The following is a 23,280-nucleotide window of genomic DNA, read 5'->3' on the forward strand; positions in this document are numbered from 1 at the left end:
TTTCCTGTCACCTCATGTCACACTCATAGTGGATTCTATCAGCCTTAAAGCTGCATCATTTTCTTAATAAGAACCAGGTGTTGCCACCGCACTACCACAAACATATCTTATAGGCCTCTTTAGATCGACACTTTGCTGACCTCTCCATGCTATCTCTATCTCCCCTGCTCACTTTATTACAACCACATGACTCCTCATCCTCAACTATCAGCAAAATCTTAATCCCTCACAAGACTTTACTTGTTGACTCTTGGTAAGGAAATTTCCCTCTTCCATTCTCTATTGTAGAACCCTGCTTATTTCCTCAGAGTTCTGCAACTTTAGTTTTCAATAATTAAACTTAATTTCTATTCTGAAATATCATTCCAATAGTGGAAGTAAAAATATTAATCATGTTGGGGTCTCTCTCTCCCTCTCAATGACTCCAACCTCTGGAGAGCTTACAAAGTTCTAAGGGGCACAGTGGTGAACAGGACTGGGGTAGGGTGTAACCTGGTCCTCTGCACCAGGCATACACTGAGAGAATGGCACTCCTATAAGGCCATCAGTCCCTATATATCCCTGTATCCCTGTAGCATCTCGTATGGTTGTGATTATACTTTCATGACTGTATATGTCACCACATCTCTCTTGGTTTCTACATGGTCTGATACCAGCTGGGCCATAATAGATGCTCAAGAACTGTTGAAACAGAATGGACACAATCCCAGGATCTCAGGGCCACCAATGAAGCCTGGAAGAAACCAGAGCTTTCTCCTGATAACTCTGAGGCTCTGTGTCAGGATTCTGAGAAAACCTCATATGTCTTTCAGATCCCTTGACAGGGAGCTGAAATATCATTCCAATAGTGGAAGTAAAAATTCAGAATCAGAGTCATGGTCACGTGTGCTGCCCACTATGGTTCACAGATGGGCAGTGCACATGCAGCAACTCATACCTCTGTGGTTCCCTTCTACATCGTATGGTTCACAGAGGAGTCACAGTTTACTGCATTTGAGTTGCATGCACTCCACCTACTGGTGCCTACGATTTTAGAGACATTAAATTTAGGGTGTTCATATTATAACTGAGTGAAGTAAGATCCAGATACAGGAAATAAATTAGTCAAAGTCACAAAACAAGTTAGCAAGATTGAGACTAGAACCCTGGTCACTTGATGTTCTGTGTCCTTCCACAGCACAATGCAGAGGATACCGTGTTTGCTCCATGAACCACATTGGCTCCACGCACAAGTCAGCTTTGTGGGCTGCACGGGCTTCATATACCATTGGCTTTATATTAAATGTTCTCTACAGATATTTATTGTTTATCTGTCCGTTTGATTGCCTACATTACCTTGGCCCTCTTTTGTGTCCATATACCATGTCACTCACAGTTACTATGTTTCATGTTGGTTATACATGTATTCTGTTAATTCCAGGGCCATTTTGGTGGGTTATGTTATTATTCCCAGTAATTGCTTCTCTCACTGTGGAGGGTTTTACACTTGTCCCCATTGCCAAATAACTTATATTACTTTTCTGTGTGAATAAAATGCTACCTGCCATTTTGCCAACAGACCTGACTGTTTAACTTGCTTGGGCCAGTGAGAGGTGAATAAAAAGATGTGTTTCACATTGGGCTGAAGCTTTAAGAGTTATTATATATTTCAACCTTTGTTTCTTCCTGGCATAGGAATGGCATGTTCCAGATAGGGCTTCTTCCATCTGGATGGACACAAAATATCGGTGGCAGAGGCTACTGTTCACCTATAACTCAAATAAAATATAAACACTAAATGAACATTTGTGAGCCACTAAGGTTATAGAATGACACTGTACCAAAATATAGCAAGTTAATCAGGATGCCCACCTTGATTCCATGTACCACATTTGTTTCACTGAAATATGTTGGATCAAATGCACAACATTGGTTACATCTTTATAGATGTTGTCCCTTTCCTCAACAATGGACATTAAACCTCAGGGCCATCCTGGTTTCCAGTTCACTGGGCCACACTGCTCCACCCCATCATTTTGAGAAAAGCCCCTTTGATGTCCTTGTTCCTCAGACTGTAGACCACAGGGTTGAGCAGGGCAGTGAAGACATTGTAAAAGAGTGATATCTGCTTGTCTCGCTCAGGGGAATAGTTAGAGTTGACCCGTATGTAGATATAAGTGGCTGGAGCATAGAAGAATGAGACCACAGTGAGGTGGGAAGCACAGGTGGAGAAAGCCTTGCAGCGGCCCTTTGTGGACTTGATCTTGAGAATGGCCTGGGCAATACGAACATAGGAGGCCAAAATGAGGGAAAGTGGGGCAACAACCATGAACACACTGATCACCAGGTCCACAGTCTCAATGAGGTGGGTATCCATGCAAGCCAAGCTTCGTACCGAGGGGCCTTCACAGAAGTAGTGGTTGATCACGTTAGGCCCACAGTATGGCAGCCGCATGGTGAAGAATGTATGGATCAGAGAGAAAAAGAAACCGCAGGCCCCTGTCCCAGCTGCCAACCGTGTGCACAGGCTCCAGTTGAGGATGACTGTATACCGCAGAGGGTAACAGATGGCTACGTATCGGTCATAAGCCATGACTACAAATAAAATGCTCTCACTCAATCCCAGGACGCTAAACATGTACATCTGCAGCCAACAGCCAGCAAAGGAGATGGTCTGAGAATGAGCGAGAAGATGCATCAACATCTGGGGCACAGTGGTGGTGACGTAGCCCGTGTCCAGCAGGGAGAGGATACAGAGGAAGAAGTACATGGGAGTGTGAAGACGCTTGTCCAGGCAGATCAGGGTGACAATGAGCCCATTGCCCAGGACTGAGCTCAGGTAGAGCAGAAGGAAGACAATGAAGAGGATCCTGTTGGACGTGGGGTCACGGGAGAAGCCAAGCAGGATGAATTCAGACACCCAAGTTTGGTTCTCCACTGGAGGCATCCACATGGTGGGGACTACAAGAGAATTTCACTCATTTAAAAGTTATCGAAAGTGTGGTAGTCTAGGAAAAGTACCTGCCCTGGAGATAGATAGGCTAGGATTAAAATTCTGGCCCCGCTACTCATCTGCCTTCTTGAGCAAGTCACTTAACACTTCTGAGCCTCAGTCTCCTCATCTGTAAAATATGACTAATGCTAATCTCTCAGCATTTTCATAAAGAGTAGAGGCAGTGTATATAAACCATGTAGGCTTTAAACGATGAACAACAGTAAACTGCTCATATACTATCTCTCCAGTCCTACTTCACAACCTACAGTGGGCAAACAAGTCGCTCTTAAGTCTCGCAATAACCATTTGACATCACATCACTTACAGCCCCTAAACCTTTAGAGGTGGAAGTTCCTGTCTGCCGTAGAGACCCTTTGTCTGGAAGTGCTACAAGCACTCTCCTTACCCTATAAATTTCTTCTTTGCCAGTTGACAATGTGAAGCTTTGTCAAAAGATGGAGCTAGGTGAACACTGTGATTTAATAGCAGGAGGAAGTTACTTCAAACAGAAAACACTTAAGTTAAATATAAAATAAGAGGAAAGATGGTAAATGTGAACTTTAGTATGTAGTTGATTACTTTAAATGCAAATAGTCTAAATATTTTAATAAAAAACACATTTTAAAACTGCTTTAAAAATCTTATGTATTGTTTATAAGAAACACACCTTATCATTTTGCAATATATAAATATATCAAATCTACATGTTATACACCTTAAACTGACACAATGTGGTATCTCAGTAAAGGTGAGAAAAAAACACAACACCTTAATATAAGGACATAAACACACTAGGAAGGATGAAGGGAAGAAACATGCCATGCCAATACTAACTAAAAGAAACGTTGTAATCTAATAAAACATTTGTCAAAATTGATCCGATTCTGCATCATAAATATAAGCAAAAAAAGATAAAGAATAGTCCCTGGCCAGTTGGCTCAGCAGTAGAGCACTGGCCGACATGTGGTTGTCCACGGTCCGATTTCTGGTCAGGGCACACAGGAGAAGCGACCATCTGCTTCTCCACCCCCCTCCACCTCTCTCTCTCTCTCTCTCTCTCTCTTTCTCTCTCTTCTCCTGCAGCCATGGCTTGATTAGAGCAAGTTGGCCCTGGGCTCTGAGAATGGCTCCATGGCCTCACTACATGAACTAAAATAGCTCCATTGCTAAGCACAGAGCAACAGCCCCCGATGGGCAAACCATCACCAGATAGAGGGCTTGCCTGATGGGTTCCAGTCAGGGAGCATTCAGGAGTCTGTCTCTCTGCTTCTCCGCTTCTTACTTAAAAGATATAAACAAACAAAAAACAAATTTAATGAGTAGAAATTATTTCAACTATATTATCTAATTTCCATAAAATTGGCTAGAAATCAATTTAAAAATAGATGTAATGAAGAAGTACCCAACACCTTTGAAATTAACATACACTATTAAATAATGATTTGGACAAAGAAAATCAAAATAAGAAGTAGTATATATGAACTTCATCATTCACTTATGATGAAGATAAAGCATTATCAGTGCTTAAAGAAAAATTTACTGTATATCCTTCCTTCATGATAGAAATGAATATTAGAATAGAAGAATAATTAAAGGTTAATTAGGTAACCTCTCATCTCAAAAAGCTAGAATAATAACTACAAATCAAATCCAAAAAGAAGCTGACAGGATGAGAAAATAATGATAAGAGCAGAAAATAATGAAATCATAAACAAATTTGCAATGGAGAAAATGAACAAAGCCGAAAATTCATACTTTGAAATAATTAATGTATAAGTCCTTAGCAAAACTGATACAAAATAAAATAAAACACAAATGATCAACATCAGGGGAGAAAAGAGAACATTACTATATATCCTACAGTAATTTAAAAAGATAATTTTTAAAATTATAAGCAACTTTATACCATAAACTTGGCAATTGCATGAATTAAACAAATGCCTTAAAAAACACTTAAATTACCAAAATTGACAAAGAAAGAATAAAGGGCACAAGTGTCTGCTGTCTTTCTAAAAATTGAATCTATAAATGTTTTTTGAGTCTATAGTTTAAAACATTCCTAGCTTTAAAACTCCAGGGTCAAATAGCTTAACTGGTTAATCTTTTCAACATAAAAGAGAATAACACCAACTATAACAAACTTCCAAAGACTAGAAAAAGAGTAAAAATATTTTAGTTTATTTTATGAGACTAGTATAAATCAATACCAAAATATAACAAATACAGTACAAGAAAGAAAACTCGTTATCTAATCTGTCTTATGAGCATTGTTGCAAATCTCCCAAAAAATATCTAGCAAATTTAATTTGGCAACATTAAAAAGATAATACATCACAATGAAGTTGTGATTATCATAAGAATGCAAGCTTGCCTTAGTGTTTAATAAGCTAACAGTGTAATTAATTCATCTTATTAATAGAATTAACCAAAGAAAAAGGATATGATTAACTTAATAGGTACAGAAAAAATATTTGGTAAATATCAATAATCAATTAAAATTAGAAATAAACCCTGTATTAAACTAGAAATAGAATGGTTCTTATGAAGGTAATAAATATTATCTTCAATAAAAGAAGAAAAAACCTAAAGTAAATATACTGGATGGCAAAATACTAACTATCTCCCTGACATAGGAAGTGAAACATTTCTAATAACCATTACCCTGGTGATCGTAGCCACTGAAATAAGTCAAGAGAAGTAAACAAAAGACCAAAATATAAGAAAACAAGCAATAAACTGTCACTGTCTGCAGACCACATGATTGTTCAGGTAGCAAATCCAAAAGAAATCAAAGGCAAACTGAAATAAGCAAATTCACAAAAACTCACTGGATTTCTCTATAGCAGCAACTAGAAAATAATTGACAAGACCATTTTTAAAAATCAAATATGTAGTAATAAATCTAATAAGTATGTGTAGAAAAACATTTCTTAGAGAAATTAAGGGAGACCTAAGTAAGTGGAGGATGTTCCATGTTCAGGGGTTGGATAATTCAACATCATAAAGATGTAAAGTTGATTTATAGATTCAGTGCAATCCTAGTAAAGACTCCAGCAGTTTTTCTATTTCTACAGAAATGTCAATTGGTTCTAAACAACTTGGTTCTAAAATTACATGGATGACTTCTCAGAAATTAAGACTTACTGTAAAGCTACAATAATTAAGCAGGCATGAAGTTAGCACAAGAATAAATAAATTGATTGATTGATCAGAATAAAACCCGAAATAGAACTATGAATATACAGTCACCAGATTTATGACAAGTGGATCCCATGATGCAATGGGGAAAGGATGGTCTTGTGAACAAATTCTCTGGATCATGTGGATATTTACACAGAAAAATATGTTTTGACTCCTACCTCACATAAAATGCAAAAATCAATTGCAGATGCACTGTAGATTTAAATGGTAAAGGTAAAACAATATAATTTTCAGAATCAAATGCAGAAAAATATCACTTTGGAATAAACAGAGATTTCTTAAATAGGACAGAAAAAGCACTTACCATATAGAAAAAAATGTTAAGCCAGATTACATTAAAAGAAAGAATTTAAGAGATGTAGTAGAAGAAATATAGAACTATAAATTAACAATTAGAAGGTACTCAATAGAATAATGGGCAAAAGATTTAAAAAGACACTTCACCAGAAAGATTATCTATATAGCCATTAATCAGGTGAGACAATAGTCAACATCATTAGTCATCCAGGAATTGCAAACTAAAATCACCCTGTAACACCACCACACACCCACCAGAATGGCTTAAATGAAAATTCCCTAGCGTGGGCAAGAGTGACAAAAATTCCTTAGGCTGGCCCTGGCCAGTTGGCTCAGCGGTAGAGCGTCGGCCTGGCGTGCGGGGGACCCGGGTTCGATTCCCGACCAGGGCACATAGGAGAAGCGCCCATTTGCTTCTCCACCCCCCCCCCTTCCTCTCTGTCTCTCTCTTCCCCTCCCGCAGCCAAGGCTCCATTGGAGCAAAGATGGCCCGGGCGCTGGGGATGGCTCCTTGGCCTCTGCCCCAGGCGGCAGAGTGACGCCCCAGAGGGGCAGAGCATCGCCCCCTGGTGGGCAGAGCATCGCCCCTGGTGGGCGTGCAGGGTGGATCCCCGTCGGGCGCATGCGGGAGTCTGTCTGACTGTCTCTCCCCGTTTCCAGCTTCAGAAAAATACAAAAAAAAAAAAAAAAAAATCCTTAGGCTGCTAACAGGAGAGCAAATCTGCACAATCCCTCGAGATAACGTTTAGCGGTGTCCCCTACAGGTGACGTATGCTTACCACTTTTCCGACAATTCTATTCCTCTCTCCCCACATACGTATATGCAAACACGTTTTTTTAAGAAAAGTAATGAACAAAAGTTTTCAAAACACTTATCAAAGTAGCCAAAAATAAGGAATTACCCAAGTTTCAATCAACAGTTTAACAATAAAAACTTTGCTGTGTGTTCATTTAGAGGCTACCTTTGGTATCCGCACAGACAACGAAGGAGACTTCAAGCCATTCTCAGTCCTCTCTGTCCCTGCCCCCACCGCTTCTCCTGACCAACCTACCACCTGCGTGTCCCTGGGTCCATCCCTCCCTCTGCCCTGGAGCAGAAGCCCATCATCTCTCCCCTTCATTCCTGCACCAGCCCCTCCCGGGTCTCCTGCCCCTGGACTCTTCTCCGTCAATGCATTCTCCATAAGGAAAATTGTTCAAAATGCAACAAGTGGTTCTTCAAAACACAGCACTGATTCTGCCTGTCCCCTGCTTTACACCCTTGAAGGGGTCCCAAAGCCCCTTCACTCTAGATTTAAAAAGACACTTCAGCAAAGAGGCTATCTAAATCGACATGAAACAATGCTCAGCATCACTAGGGCTGTGAGGAAATGTCTGCCATTGAGAAGGATTACAGGGAGGTCGGTCTGGATTCTGTAAAAGGAGAGGATGTGCAAGAAGGAGAGGAATACTAGTTACTGTTCCAGGATGTCAGACCTGATGATGACTGTCGTTTTCATGTATACCAGCAAGATTTCTTACCCTATGTCATAGTTAAAGGCATTGAGAAGAGTCTCAAAGACTTTTCTAAATGATCAGCCCCTGCAGACTTCTTCAGCCTTAGCACCCAGCTCTCTCCCCAAAGCATGTCTCCCATGCAAACAGACTCTCCAGACAAGTATGCCCAGTGTCCTATATGTTGCACCTTTGTCACACCTTCAGGACCTTGCCTAGGTCTGCAGCAGGAAGGAGAACCACCACTTGCATCCCCTCTGCCCAGAGGTGGATTAAGGTCGGTTGAGGCCCCAGATGCAGAAGAAAACACTGGGCCTTTTACATTAGAAAAAGGTATGAAGTCAGAGTTGTACGGAGCCTTTCAGAAGTCGGGGCCCAGGGTGCACTTGTTATGCCCGCCATTAAATCCGCCTCTGCCTCTGCCCTCACACACTCCATCCTATGTCCTACCCTTCCTCCCACATCAGGACTCAGCTCAGGTGTCACCCCTGACTGACCCCACCTTCTCCCACTCCCTAACCTCAGTGAGATGCTCCTCTATTTCTAACAGGCTCCTCCGCTTACTGGCAGGTTTCAATTCTAGTAATCGGGGTTCTGATATAAAGTTTGAGATCTAACATCTCAGGAAACCGTGATGTTTTAATTCCCACCAATTGAATTGCAATATCTGTACTAAAGTATGGTATATGTCTGTGTTATAACCTCTCTTTTTAATAATAATAATAGCTAATGTTTCATGAGACATCTCTATGTGCCAGGCATTGTGTTAGCTCTTCCTCATAAAGGTTAATTGAGGTACTAAGTACAGATGAAAACAGGCACAGAGAGTAAGTGATTGCTTCCAAATTACACGGCTGGGAGGTGGACCAGGGGTGTGACCCAGGCAGTCTGGCTTCAGAGCCAACTCTTAATCATTATCTTCTTTGGCTTCCAGCACACAGGGCCTAAGTGGGGAGGGTGAAGAATGCCACCTTCCCCGTCTGCACATACGTTTGAGCTTCTTGACATTTGGCACTAAATAATATAAATTCATGGCCTCTGGCATGTGGCCCCGGGACAACACAGTATCAGACCCACCTACAACTAGTGACAGCCACACACTGTTTCTCACGGTAAGGTTTCCTCCATCTGCTCCCATCACTTGGATGTGAGACACCGTCGGTGGCACTAGGAGCAGAGGAAACTGATGGAAAGAGACTTGGTAAATTATCACCATTTTGGAGTGAATCTTTGTCAAAGTCTCCCTCTAAGCCAAGTTATTTCTACCTGACCAGGGACTTCTATAGTAAAATAAAAATAAATAAATAAATAAATAAATAAGTAAATAAAGTCTTCCAAGATTCTCTCTGTTGACTGGATCCTGCTCACAACCCCGCCCAGAGATCACCTCACCCCTCAGGTATCCACAGAAACAGTCACAGCAAAGTCACAGAAAGGCTGTCACTAGAGCTTCAGGGAAAGGGAAGCCCCAGGGCAGGTGACCCAGTGAGCCAGAATTCCAGGCAACCCAGTCTTTAGAAAAGTCTTACCTTTCTGAGAACTCAGAAGAGGAGGCCCCTCCGTGGTGCAGCTTCCTGCTCACGGCCAGGCCAGTCCTGGATCCTGAAGACCTTGCCTGTTGGATCCTGTAGCCAGACAGAGGGAGCCTCCGCCATCTCAACTCATCTCAGTAGCCAGGCTGTGAGGCTTTATGATCCTTCCCTCTCACTAACTTTCTTGGGAGAACTGGGGAAGGGCCATCCCTGTCCCCTGACACCACTGTCCTGTCTCTGGAGGTGATGCCAACATGGACTTCTCTGAATGTTGTCAACAAGAACCCTACAAGGAACAGGCCCTTAGGGACAGAGCAGAACCAAGCATCATCCAGGTGGTGGAAAGGGTACTGGTCTGTTCATGCCCTTTTCCAGCCTCATAGGGGATGCAACCGGCCCAGGGGAGAGGGCTTGTCACCTAGACACCTGGTAAAAATGCTGAGAACCCACGACTTCATTCTGATTCCCCTCTTACCTCTCAAATTTCTGTGCTTCCAGTTGTCAGTTTGAGTCACACCTCCATTCCTTACTGGGCAAGTCAGAATCCTTCTAAGCTAGTTTTCCTAAAGCCCGGTCACATGCATTCCTTTATGTTTGCACAAAGCTCGCTGCCTCACACAGCTTCTTGGTGCTTGCATCCTCCAAGAAAACTATTCATCACCATGCACACTTAGGGCTTTTTAACTAAAGTTCCTTAATCCAGGTTATAGAGGGTCCAAGATTAGATGGGTGATTCCCTACATACCTGGTCCTGGCAAGCAGCATCTGGAAGGACATAGAATCAACCCCATGTTACATACAAGGAATTTGAGGCCCCGTGCAACGAGAAACCTACCCAAAAGCTCACTTCTTCTAAGTGCTGAGCCAGGATTTGAATCAGGACCTATCGAGTTCTAATGCATGTTCTCTTAAACTTGCTGTAATTGTACCTCAGTTCTCCCCTCTGTAAAATGATAAAGTAATCCCTTAAGAACCCTAACCCGGGATTGCTGGGAGAGTTAAAAGAGATACTGTGTTGAAATCCCTGGCACAAGTCCTGGCTGTACTCTTCATGACTGAGAGTTCCTGTCCCTGCCTTCTGTCTGGGCTGTGGTTCCCCATCTATTCAGAAAGAAATGTTTGGGCTCTGAGGTTCCGCCTACTTAGCCAATTGTTGACTTTTCAGAAATGTTGTGAGGTTAAACAAGATCATTATTAATGTTAAATTATATGAACTACAATTAAATAAATTATACTACAATTAGAGCTCAATAGACCCTGAAGCCATTCAAATGAGCCAGACTGGCCCTGGCCACTTAGTTCAGTGGATAGTGCATCATCTAGGGATGCTGAAGTCACAGGTTCAATCCCCGGTCAGGGCACATATGAGAAGCAACCAATGAGTGCCCAACTAAATGGATCGACTGAGTGGGAGGAGTCGATGCTTCTCTCTCTATCTTTCACTCTCTCAAATGAATGGAGAAATTTTTTTTTTACTTTTTACAGAGACAGAGAGTGAGTCAGAGAGAGGGATAGACGGGGACAGACAGGAACGGAGAGAGATGAGAAGCATCAATCATTAGTTTTTCATTGCGTGTTGCAACACCTTAGTTGTTCATTGATTGCTTTCTCATATGTGCCTTGACCGTGGGCCTTCAGCAGACCGAGTAACCCCTTGCTGGCACCAGCGACCTTGGGTTCAAGCTGGTGGGCTTTTTGCTCAAACCAGATGAGCCTGCGCTCAAGATGGCGACCTCGGGGTCTCGAACCTGAGTCCTCTGCATCCCAGTCCGACGCTCTATCCACTGCGCCACCGCTAGGTCAGGCTGGAGAAATTCTTTTAAAAATTGGATTCCACTTGAAAAAAAATGAAGCAGAAGGAAACCACACAGAGAAACACAAATACTGTATGATCTCATACGAGGAATCTAAAAAGATCACACTCATAGAAACAGAGTAGAAGGAGGGTGCAGGGGCTGAGGAGTGGGGGAAATGGGGAGATGTTGGTCAAAGGGTAGAAACATTTGGTTACAAGATGAATAGTTCTGGGTTTAATGTACAGCACGGTGACCATAGTTACTGATACTTGAAAGTTGCTGTGAGAGTAGAGCTTTAATGTTCTCACCATCACAATAACAAAGTGATAATTCCCTGAGGGAAAGAATGCATTAACTCACCTTATTGTGGCATACGCTTTACATACATGATGGATCAAATAGTCACATTGTACACCGTACACAAATGCACTGTTGTATCAATTATATTTCAGTAATTTGAGTGAGAGTAGAAAAATCAGTTTTTGAAATAAAAAACCCCAAAAGATTAAAAACAAAAGCTCAAAGTTCTAACTTCCTAATTATTCTACTACTAGAGTGTAGGTATCTGTTATCTGTGTTCTAGAATCCCTGTACCTACTCCATTAGTATGGAAGGAATACTCCATAATCGTGAGCTCCTGTGCATCACTTCCCATCTCCGAGTTCAGTGACACCATGTTGTTAGCTTGAAATTGGCCATGGTGGATGGATTTATACCACAGAAATCGACAAGCAGTGTTTATCAGAACCTCCCACTTTCCTCCCTGTAGTGATGGTTGGACATTTACCAGCACACCTCTGTTTCTATCCTGAGTCCTACAAATCTAAAAATTCCTGGACAACCCAATTCAGGAGAAGTCCACCTCCACTATTGGTGGGACTTGGTGAAGCCCTGAATGAGCAGCCCTGGTCCAGGAAAGGCACAGCCCAGCAGCTCAGTTCTCCCTGTCTGTCCTTGACAGAGGCTCTCAGACAGCCTAAAGTAACACTGGCTCTTTGTCCCTTTTCCTCGGGACCTGACAAACCTCCGCAGGGCCGGCCAACGTTGAGGCCACCACTGCACACCAGGTAGCAGACCATCTCTGCCTTCTGTCTGTTCAGGGAGCAGAAACACCACCCAGGACCTACTGGCTCTCACCTTTAGGGACAAAGGCCAAGGACACACAGAGTCTATTGTTCACAGGCACCACTAAAGCCTGGGAGGCAGGGATTTCACACATGAGGAAAGAATATCAGAAAGAGCAAGGGCCTTACCCAAGGTCAGTGACTGATAAGTGAGAAACGCTGATTCAAACTAAGTCCATCGCTACTCCACGTGGTTGTGCCTTCTGAGGTTAGCTTTAGTGGCAATGTCTCTAAAATGGAGAAGGCTCTTATTTCTCTCTCAGTGTATGATGGAAATCTAGAGATGCCACACGAGGATGTGAGCCCGATGCTTAGCACAGAATAAGCTGTTGATGAAGGTCAGTGTCCTCCTTTGTCTACCTCCTGATCTCCCCTCTCCCACTCTCCTCTCCTGAAATCACTCCTGGCAGAAAGGGTACAGACTCCCTCCTTGTGGCTTCTGTGGAGTTTCATCCACTATGTGTCCCTGAACTTTTCCTAGATAAGGAGCACCAGAAAGATCCATCTGGTTTGTCGTGGGGGGCAAGTAGGGAGGAATGTGATCCCAGGTCTCCCTCAGCTCCTCCTCACACTCAGCCACACTCTCAGAGGACCGCCCTGTTGGCATTCTTCCCTGTATCTCACTACCTTCCCCCCTCACACACACAGTTCCTCCAGGCCAGACAGATAAGGCCCAAGGTCCAGGGACAGGAGGGAGTTGGGGATCAGAACCTAAGACAAATAAAAATGTCTTGTCAATCATTTTCCTCATAACCATAACGGAATGAGAACCATGTCTTGCCCTGAGCCACGGCCCTGAGTATTCTCACATGTCACTGACCCTCACTCAGCCCTGAAGAGGTGGAGCAGGCAGGGATCCACCTCCCCATTGGATGCAGGAGGAAACTGTGGTCCTGGGAGGAACAGAGACTTGCCCACATTCAGAAGCAATCTAGAATCATTGAATGAAATTCTAGCTACCCTGTTTTTCTTTCAATGACAAAATTACTTGAAGACTGCCAAGCATGGTTCTACCTTCCATTTCCAAAAAAGTAAAATGTTACCAGGAACTGCTGAGGGATTTGGTCAAGAGCACACAACTAGACAATGTTGGGCCAGCACCAGATCCCTGGCACTTGCTCCTTAAACTGGGGCTGTGTTTACAGCACCATGTACGTCAGTGATTAACTCTAAACTAATCACGGCCTCTAAACTCTAAATGAAATTCGCTCTACTGTCCTGAGGCTGGGTCATAGTAAACAGGGATTTGGGTCCAGCCTGGTGGGGTGGCATGAGGGAGATGTCTGAACTTAGGGTGCTAAATCTGAGCCAGGTTGGCCCACAGGCCTCAAGGAGAAGAAGGTGGGCTCAAGAGACAGGGAAGCCAGGTCGGTCTGCTCTTCTGACAAACCAGGACTCCTTAATTGGTGCCAGACTGAGAACACCTCTGGGAGGGACGCTGTGGGAACTAGCTCTCATTTGCTATGACAGTGTGTAAAGCCAGGAGCTATGGCCACCATCACAGCTGCCTGGCCCATGCAGGTTCGCATTAGCTTTGAACAGATGGTAATAAAACAACGGAGCCAAGAACTGGTGGGCCATTAGCTTTAACCTAGTTTGCACCTATTGGGCAAGTAAGAACACGTACTAGGCTCCAAAACCCACTCATTCAGTGCTCACAAAGCCACTGACTTATCCGAGTTTCCTAGAATCAAAGGTTTCTAGCTCAGCAGCCTTATTCACCTCTGTTTCCCATCTCCTTCTCTCTGCACAAACTCTGCACAAACTGGCTTCTCCCTCAGCACTCCACCATCTTGGCTGCTTCTCCCCTCCTCCACATGGCCTTTCTCTGCTCTCCTCTCTAATACTAATCTCAGGAACCGAGAGTGAGCACGCTCCTGGCCTGCCCCTATATTATAGTGTAGAAATCAAAACCTTTAATTCAATATACAAATAAGGAAGTCTCTGATACAAAGTCTCTTATCTGAGGCATAATGGGATTCCTCATGAGAGTATACCACCCCACATCTTGCAATCAGCCAAGGGTGTGGGGAAAAGCTTAGTCTTAAAACTAAGCCTTAGGCTAAAATGACCTGGCCTGCTTACAGCCTGTCCCTCACACCCAATACAAACTATAAGTGAGCAAACATATCTTTATTATATGCGGCTTAAGTGTCTGTTTGTCGCCGATAGCTTATTGGTTGCTTGCGTAACTGTACTAGCCAATGGGGTGAAGTTGCCATGGCTGAACGCAAATTGAGTGGGTCAGGGGGAGGTGAACATTTGTTTGCATTGGCAATCATCTGTTTTACATAAAAACTACGTCTTAACGTAATTTCTTTTAAGAATGCCTCCTAGAAAATACAGCACTGAAGAGGAGAGAAAAGGAGCTAAAGCTGCACAAAAACGGCTTTCTCGACAAAAAGAAACCACTGAGCAGATAAAAACAAGGCTTGCTTCAGTTGCAGAGCAAATGCGTCTTTCTCGGCAAAATGAGACTGATGAGCATAGAGAAACAAGGCTTGCCTCAGATGCAAGACAAAAAAGCCTGTCTCGACAAAATGAGTCCCTTGAACAAAGGCAGGAGAGAAATGCAAAAAAAACAACAGAGTAATGCTGACCGAAACACAAAAAGGATTAAAACAGTTTCAAACGGAGAAACTTTAATTTTTGAGCATTCCTCTGGTGACATGAATATTAAATGTGAACACTGTCAGTCCTTAAACTTCAAGTTAGAAACCAATCGATTTGACCGTGGCAAGAAAGGATTTTCTCAATGTTGCAAGTACGGAAACATTGTAGTTCCACTAATTGAGAATTATCCACCACTCTTGAATAAATTATTTACTAATCAGCATCCAAATAGCAAACAGTACATGGATAGCATTTGGTGGCTTCCTTCATTGCACTCTACTTTAAGTAATTAAGCAAGTAGAAGGGGGAAACCCCATGGGGCACTAAGCAAAGGGGCATCCTCGCCGCCTGCCCTGGGTAATTCAGTTTGAATTAGCAGACACCTTTGCACAAATCATTTTAATTACAATTTATAATATCTAGAACAGTGGTCATTTTGTATGACCTCCGGGCTTTCTAGTATATCATATTTAAAAACTTATTTGACCAACAGCCAGGCAGCTTTGATGCTGGCCGTGAATACTGGCCATACATTTGGCGTAGTTTGTGGCAGGATTCGGATCAATTTGATATGGAGTCACCACCACCTTTGAGTGGTGGAGTAGAGGACTGGCTGCTGTTATGGTTCCTCATGGCTGTCCTTTTGGGGGCTGTAGGCTGGCTGACCTTTACAGCCATGTTTGAGGAAACAGAGAGCTCTGTGGAAGAGGTTGCCTGGGACCTGTTAATCAAGCAGTGGAAGGAGCTGGAGCAAATGTGGGAGAAAGAGATGCTGACCTTGGAGCTGGAGCAAGCACCAGAGCAGGCCGACCAGGTTCACAAGATTTGCTTGGAAATGGAGCAGCTGCTGGAGAAGGAATCTCAGGTTTGTGAGTTGTAGCTTGTGCTGGATGTTGTGGAGAGCCAGCAGTAATGAGAGGCCGGGGCTGAGTTTGGGGTTGGGGCTGCAAGGCCTGCAGAGCAGAAGGCGGCAGTGTCCTGGGGCTCAAGCCCAGCAGTGGGAGCTGGTGTTTTCAGTTCCTCTTTAGAGGATGAGGAGAATTGGGCTGGAGTTGCGATCTGCAGTCTCCAGAAGATGAAAACCCAGAAGCAAGGATTACCTACTATGTCCCTGGTAGGTCTGTAATTTTGGGACATAGGGGTGAATGACATCAGGCTCTCCAGAGCAGAGATGGAAATACTGACTGCCATTGCCACGTGCTCCTCCTTGGGATTGTTTAAGACCTGCCAGGATGGCAGGGATGAGGGGGTGGGCTGAGGTCCCCTGTACGTGGACTGACTCTTTGTCTATAATTTTATTTTTTTAATGGGGTGACATCAATAAATCAGGATACATATATTCAAAGATAACAAGTCCAGGTTATCTTGTCGTTCAATTATGTTGCATACCCACCACCCAAAGTCAGATTGTCCTCTGTCACCTTCTATCTTGTTTTCTTTGTGCCCCTCCCCACCCCCTATCCCTCTCCCATTCCCCCCTCCCCCCCGTAACCACCACACTCTTGTCAATGTCTCTTAGTTTCAGTATTATGTCCCACCTACGTATGGAATAATACAGTTCCTGGTTTTTTCTGATTTACTTATTTCGCTTCGTATCATGTTATCAAGATCCCACCATTTTGCTGTAAATGTTCCGATGTCATCATTTCTTATGGCTGAGTAGTATTCCATAGTGTATATGTGCCACATCTTCTTTATCCAGTCATCTATTGATGGGCTTTTTGGTTGTTTCCATGTCCTGGCCACTGTGAACAATGCTGCAATAAACATGGGGTTGCATGTGTCTTTACGTATCAATGTTTCTGAGTTTTGGGGATATATACCCAGTAGAGGGATTGCTGGGTCATAAGGTAGTTCTATTTGCAGTTTTTTGAGCAACCACCATACTTTCTTCCATAATGGTTGTACTACTTTACATTCCCACCAACAGTGTATGAGGGTTCCTTTTTCTCCACAGCCTCTCCAACATTTGCTATTACCTGACTTGCTAATAACAGCTAATCGAACAGGTGTGAGGTGGTATCTCATTGCCGTTTTGATTTGCATTTCTCTAATAGCTAAAGAAGATGAGCATCTTTTCATATATCTGTTGGCCATTTGTATTTCTTCCTGGGAGAAGTGTCTATTCATATCCTCTTCCCATTTTTTTATTGGATTGTTTGTTTGTTTGTTGTTGAGTTTTATGAGTTCTTTGTATATTTTGGATATTAGGCCCTTATCTGAGCTGTTGTTTGAAAATATCATTTCCCATTTAGTTGGCTTTCTGTTTATTTTGTTATCAGTTTCTCTTGCTGAGCAAAAACTTCTTAGTCTGATGTAGTCCCATTCATTAATTTTTGCCTTCACTTCTCTTGCCATTGGAGTCAAATTCATAAAATGCTCTTTAAAACCCAGGTCCATGAGTTGAGTACCTATGTCTTCTTCTATGTACTTAATTGTTTCAGGTCTTATGTTTAGATCTGTGATCCATTTTGAGTTAATTTTTGTACAGGGGGAGAGACTGTAGTCCAGTTTCATTCTTTTGCATGTGGCTTTCCAGTTTTCCCAGCACCATTTATTGAAGAGGCTTTCTTTTCTCCATTGTGTGTTGTTGGCCCCTTTATCAAAAATTATTTGACTATATATATGTGGTTTTATTTCTGGACTTTCTATTCTGTTCCATTGGTCTGAGTGTCTATTTTTCTGCCAATACCATGCTGTTTTGATTGTCGTGGCCCTATAATAGAGTTTGAAGTCAGGTATTGTTATGCCCCCAGCTTCATTCTTTTTCTTTAGGATTGCTTTGGCTATTCGGGGTTTTTTATAGTTCCATATAAATCTGATGATTTTTTGCTCTATTTCTTTAAAAAACGTCATTGGAAGTTTGATGGGAATTGCATTAAATTTGTATATTGCTTTGGGTAATATAGCCATCTTGATTATATTTATTCTTCCTAGCCAAGAACAAGGTATATTCTTCCATCTCATTATATCTTTTTCGATTTCCCTTAACAATGGTTTATAGTTTTCATTATATAAGTCCTTTACATTCTTTGTTATGTTTATTCCTAAGTATTTTTTTGTTGTTGTTGCAATCGTGAGGGGGATTATTCTTTTGAGTTCCTTCTCAGTTGTTTCATTGTTGGCATATAGAAAGGCTATTGACTTCTGTATGTTAATTTTGTATCCTGCGACCTTACTGTATTGGCTTATTGTTTCTAGTAGTCTTTTTGTGGATTCTTTGGGGTTTTCGATGTATAGGATCATATCATCTGCAAAAAGTGATACCTTTACTTCTTCTTTTCCGATATGGATGCCTTTTATTTCTTTGTCTTGTCTGATTGCTGTGGCGAGAACCTCTAGTACCACATTAAATAAGAGTGGAGAGAGTGGACAACCCTGTCTTGTTCCTGATTTAAGGGGGAAAGCCTTCAGTTTAGTGCCATTTAATATGATGTTAGCTGATGGTTTATCATATATGGCCTTTATCATGTTGAGATATTTTCCTTCTATACCCATTTTGTTGAGAGTCTTAAACATAAAATTGTGTTGTATTTTATCGAAAGCCTTTTCTGCATCTATTGATAAGATCATGTGGTTTTTGTTCTTTGTTTTGTTGATATGGTGTATTACGTTAACCGTTTTACGTATGTTGAACCATCCTTGAGATTCTGGGATGAATCCCACTTGATCATGATGTATTATTTTTTTAATATGTTGTTGTATTCGATTTGCTAGTATTTTGTTTAGTATTTTAGCATCTGTATTCATTAGAGATATTGGTCTGTAGTTTTCTTTTTTTGTGCCATCCTTGCCTGGTTTTGGGATGAGGGTTATGTTGGCCTCATAAAATGTGTTTGGAAGTATTGCTTCTTCTTCAATTTTTTGGAAGACTTTGAGTAGAATAGGAACCAAGTCTTCTTTGAATGTTTGATAAAATTCGCTGGTATAGCCGTCAGGGCCTGGACTTTTATTTTTGGGGAGGTTTTTAATGGTTTTTTCTATTTCTTCTCTACTGATAGGTCTGTTTAGGCTTTCTGCTTCTTCTTGGCTCAGTCTAGGAAGGTTGTATTTTTCTAGGAATTTATCCATTTCTTCTAGGTTGTTGAATTTAGTGGCATAAAGTTTTTCATAGTATTCTACAATAATTCTTTGTATATCTACAGTGTCCGTGGTGATTTCTCCTCTTTCATTTTGGATTTTGTTTATATGAGTTCTTTCTCTTTTTTCCTTGGTAAGTCTTGCCAAGGGTTTGTCAATTTTGTTGATCTTTTCAAAGAACCAGCTCCTTGTTCTATTAATTTTTTCTATAGTTTTTCTGTTCTCTAATTCATTTATTTCTGCTCTGATTTTTATTATTTCCTTTCTTCGGCTGGTTTTGGGTTGTCTTTGTTCTTCTTTTTCTAGTTCCTTAAGGTGGGAAGTTAAGTGGTTCACTTGGGCTCTCTCTTGTTTGTTCATATATGCCTGAAGCGATATGAACTTCCCTCTTATCACTGCTTTTGCTGCATCCCATAGATTCTGATATGTCGTATTGTCATTTTCATTAGTCTGTATATATCTTTTGATCTCTGCACTTATTTCTTCTTTGACCCATTCATTTTTTAAAAGTATGTTGTTTAGTTTCCACATTTTTGTGGGATTTTTTTCCTCTTTTTTGCAGTTGAATTCTAGTTTCAAGGCTTTATGATCAGAAAATATGCTTGGTACAACTTCAATTTTTCTGAATTTGCTGATGTTGTTTTTGTGGCCCAACATATGGTCAATTCTTGAGAATGATCCATGTACACTGGAGAAAAATGTATACTCAGTCACTTTGGGATGAAATGTCCTGTAGATGTCTATCATATCCAGGTGCTCTAGTGTTTTGTTTAAGGCCACTATGTCTTTGTTGATTCTCTGTTTGGATGACCGATCTAGAGCCGTCAGCGGTGTATTGAGGTCTCCAAGTATGATTGTATTTTTGTCAGTTTTTGTTTTAAGATCAATAAGTAGCTGTCTTATATATTTTGGTGCTCCTTGGTTTGGTGCATATATATTAAGAATTGTTATGTCTTCTTGATTCAGTGTCCCCTTAGCCATTATGAAATGGCCATTTTTGTCTCTGAGTACTTTTCCTGTCTTGTAGTCAGCATTATCTGATATGAGTATTGCTACACCTGCTTTTTTTTGGATGTTATTTGCTTGGAGTATTGTTTTCCAGCCTTTCACTTTGAATTTGTTTTTATCCTTGTTACTTAGATGAGTTTCCTGTAGGCAGCATACAGTTGGATTTTCTTTTTTAATCCATTCTGCTACTCTGTGCCTTTTTATTGGTGAGTTTAATCCGTTTACATTTAGTGTAATTATTGATACTTGTGAGTTCCCTATTGCCATTTTATATCTTGCTTTCTGTTAGTTTCGTGTCTTGTTTGATCCTTCTCTTTCGTTTTTCTATCTTTTGTTTTTATTTGGTTGTATTCCATACATCTTTCCTCTGTTGCTATCTTTTTTATCTCATGTGCTTCTGTAGTGGTTTTTTCAATGGTGGTTACCTTTGAGTAATGAAAAGGGTCCCTACCCTGTTCATTGTAGCGAACTATTTTGTGAGTACTTTTGCACTCCATCGTCCTTTGCTACTGTTAATCTCCGTCTTCTCCCCCTCTTTCTTTTTGTTGTTGTCACAGTTTAAATTTGGTTTTATTGTGTTCTTCTTGGAGCTTTTACTTGTGGCTCTGTTTTTTTTTTTGTTCTTTGTATCTGATTGGAGAACCCCCTTTAGTATTTCCTGGAGTGGGGGTTTTCTCATGATAAATTCCCTCATCTTTTCTGTATCTGTGAATGTTTTTATTTCTCCTTCGTATTTGAAGGATAGCTTTGATGGGTATAGTATTTGTGGCTGAAAGTTCCTCTCTTTCAGGACTTTAAATATTGGGGTCCACTCTCTTCTAGCTTGTAGAGTTTCTGCTGAGAAATCTGATGATAATCTAATGGGCCTTCCTTTATATGTTGTATTCTTCTTTTCCCTGGCTGCCTTGAGAATTTTTTCTTTGCTGTTGGTTTGTGTCAATTTCATTATGATATGCCTTGGAGTAGGTTTGTTGGGGTTAAGAAAACTTGGAGTTCTGTTTGCTTCTTGAACTTGAGGCTTTAGTTCTTTCCACAGGCTTGGGAAGTTCTCATCTATTATTTGTTTGAGTATGTTCTCCATTCCATTTTCTCTCTCTTCTCCCTCTGATATACCTATTATTCTTATGTTATTCTTTTTGATGGAGTCAGATAATTCTTGTAGGGCTATCTCATTTTTTTTAATTTTTGAGTCTCTTTCTTCTTCTCTCTGTTGTGCCTCAAGTTGCTTGTCTTCTATTTCACTAATCCTCTCTTCTATCTGACCTGTTCTATTAGCTAAGCTTGTTACTTCGTTTTTCAGCTCGTGAATTGAGTTTTTCATCTCTGTTTGATTTGTTTTTATAGTTTCAATTTCCTTGGACATATATTCTTTGTGTTCATTGAGTTGTTTTCTGAGCTCCCTATATTGCCTTTCTGTGTTTTCTTGTATATCTCGGAGGATTTTTAGGATTTCTATCTTGAATTCTCTGTCATTTAGCTCCAAGGTTTCCAATATATTAAATTTTTTCCCCATAGATTTTTCCTCATCTAGCTGTGTTACCTCTCTTTCTTTTGTATCCATGATATTCGATTTTCTCTTCCTTAATGGCATCTGAGGGTGGTTTTGTTGATAGTATTAATGAGATTTAATAAAGAATAAAAAGTTAAAAAAAATAAAAAATAAATAAAAAATCGAAAAGAGTTGTTTTTTTTAAAAAAAATTAATAATGAAATAAAGAAAAATAAAATAAAATAAAAATTTTTAAAAAAAGGAAATTATTCCCCCCTCCTTTTTTCCTCTCCTCTCCTCTCCCCTCTTTCTTGAGAAAATCTTGTGGTGGACTGTGAGTTATAACAAACAATGCCTGTGATGGAGGGCCTGAATTGGGGAAAAGTAATAAAGGGGCAAAAAAGAAAAAAAGAAAAAAAAAAAAGGAAAAAAAAAAAGAAAAAAAAAGAGCGTATGGACCCACAAAAAGCAAATAAGGAAAAAATTTGGGTCAAGAATAAAATGATTTGCTTTTAGGTGTTGGTTGTCTAAGAGTTATGATGAGAGGAATAAGAGGAAAACGGAAAAATGGGGGGACAAATTAAAAACTTACTATTGTATTTAGTGGAACAAGAACTAGATAATATGGAGAGCCAGGGATGGGAGCACTGCTAGTGAGTTAAAAAGGTGAAGTAAAAACCCCCCAAAATGCCACAAACATAGGTTTGAGTCCCAGATAAGATAATTTGTTTGTTATTGAGGTTTGAATAAGAGGAGATGTTAAGGAGAAAGGAAGAAACTAATATAGAGGGAGAAAAGAAAGAGAGAGAGAGAAAAAAAAGAGGGAACCACTAAAAGAAGAAAAAAGAAAGGAGAGAGAGAGAGAGTTAAGGGTTTTGGAGTGCAACCCTCATAGAGAGAAAGGAAGAGAAGAGAAAAGATAATGGGAGATGTAACACTTATGGGTAGTGTAGTTCAAGGAGAGGAGAGAGTAAGACCAGTAGAGAGTTAATCGGCCAAATTGGAGGAAGAAAAAAAAAGTATCAAGAATGAAGATAAGAGAAACAAACGAACAAATATAATAAAATGTGATAGGTTATAAAGTCTGCAGATTATTCTTGATTTTGAGAGGTTATCTTCTTGCTTTTTCTTTTCTCTCCCTCTTCCTGGTCGGTGACTCTGTACCCCGGGTTCTGCCCCTTTGGCACGCTCAGGTAGAGGCTTGCAGTTGATAAGTCTCTATGGCAATGTCATGTATTGTGCTTTAGTCTCGTGGGAGTCGAGGCTCATTAGCATTTATAGGCTCTGACAGTGAGAGAGTCCGTGTTCCTGGAGCCTTTCTCCTAGTCTTTCCTTCCTCAATTAGTAGCCTGATAATCCAGCTATGGGGTTGCTGCTGCCTCTGCCTGGATAGTAAGAGGCTCAAAGAGCTGGCAACTCCCCACTCTATTTCCACTCAGCACAGGGCTCTGGGTAAGGCTCAGTCAGTCAGAGCTGCTAGCATAATCAGGCGGGCTTTCCGCCCACTCAAAGACCACTGGCTCTGCCACTCTGTCCGGTAACACAAGCGGGCGCCCACTTCTGGGGGGCGCTTGGAGGAAACTCTCACTCACTGTCTGCGACCAGGATATCCAGCCAGCAGTCTCACGCTCTGAGTGAAACCCCCAACCGCAGGGAAAAGTTGCAGCGTTGG

General features: G+C 41.3%; 1 protein-coding gene across 1 annotated transcript; it reads right to left on the minus strand.

Annotated features, from left to right (window-relative positions):
• Positions 1 to 1,984: 1,984 nt before the first annotated feature.
• On the minus strand, positions 1,985 to 3,448 carry LOC136329094 (olfactory receptor 2A12-like). The gene is made up of 2 exons (XM_066265040.1): positions 3,381 to 3,448; positions 1,985 to 2,940 (listed from the first exon to the last, which is right to left on the minus strand). The coding sequence occupies exon 2, from the start codon at positions 2,930 to 2,932 to the stop codon at positions 1,985 to 1,987; it is 948 nt and encodes a 315-aa protein (XP_066121137.1). The 5' UTR covers positions 2,933 to 2,940; positions 3,381 to 3,448.
• Positions 3,449 to 23,280: the final 19,832 nt, after the last annotated feature.

The sequence above is a fragment of the Saccopteryx bilineata genome, chromosome 3, assembly GCF_036850765.1.
Source record: "Saccopteryx bilineata isolate mSacBil1 chromosome 3, mSacBil1_pri_phased_curated, whole genome shotgun sequence".
In the NCBI taxonomy this organism is placed as follows: Eukaryota; Metazoa; Chordata; class Mammalia; order Chiroptera; family Emballonuridae; genus Saccopteryx; species Saccopteryx bilineata.

Bases quoted from the DNA above. Each gene is read 5' to 3' on its own strand.
- LOC136329094 (XM_066265040.1), bottom strand. From the start codon at position 2,932: ATGTGGATGCCTCCAGTGGAGAACCAAACTTGGGTGTCTGAATTCATC.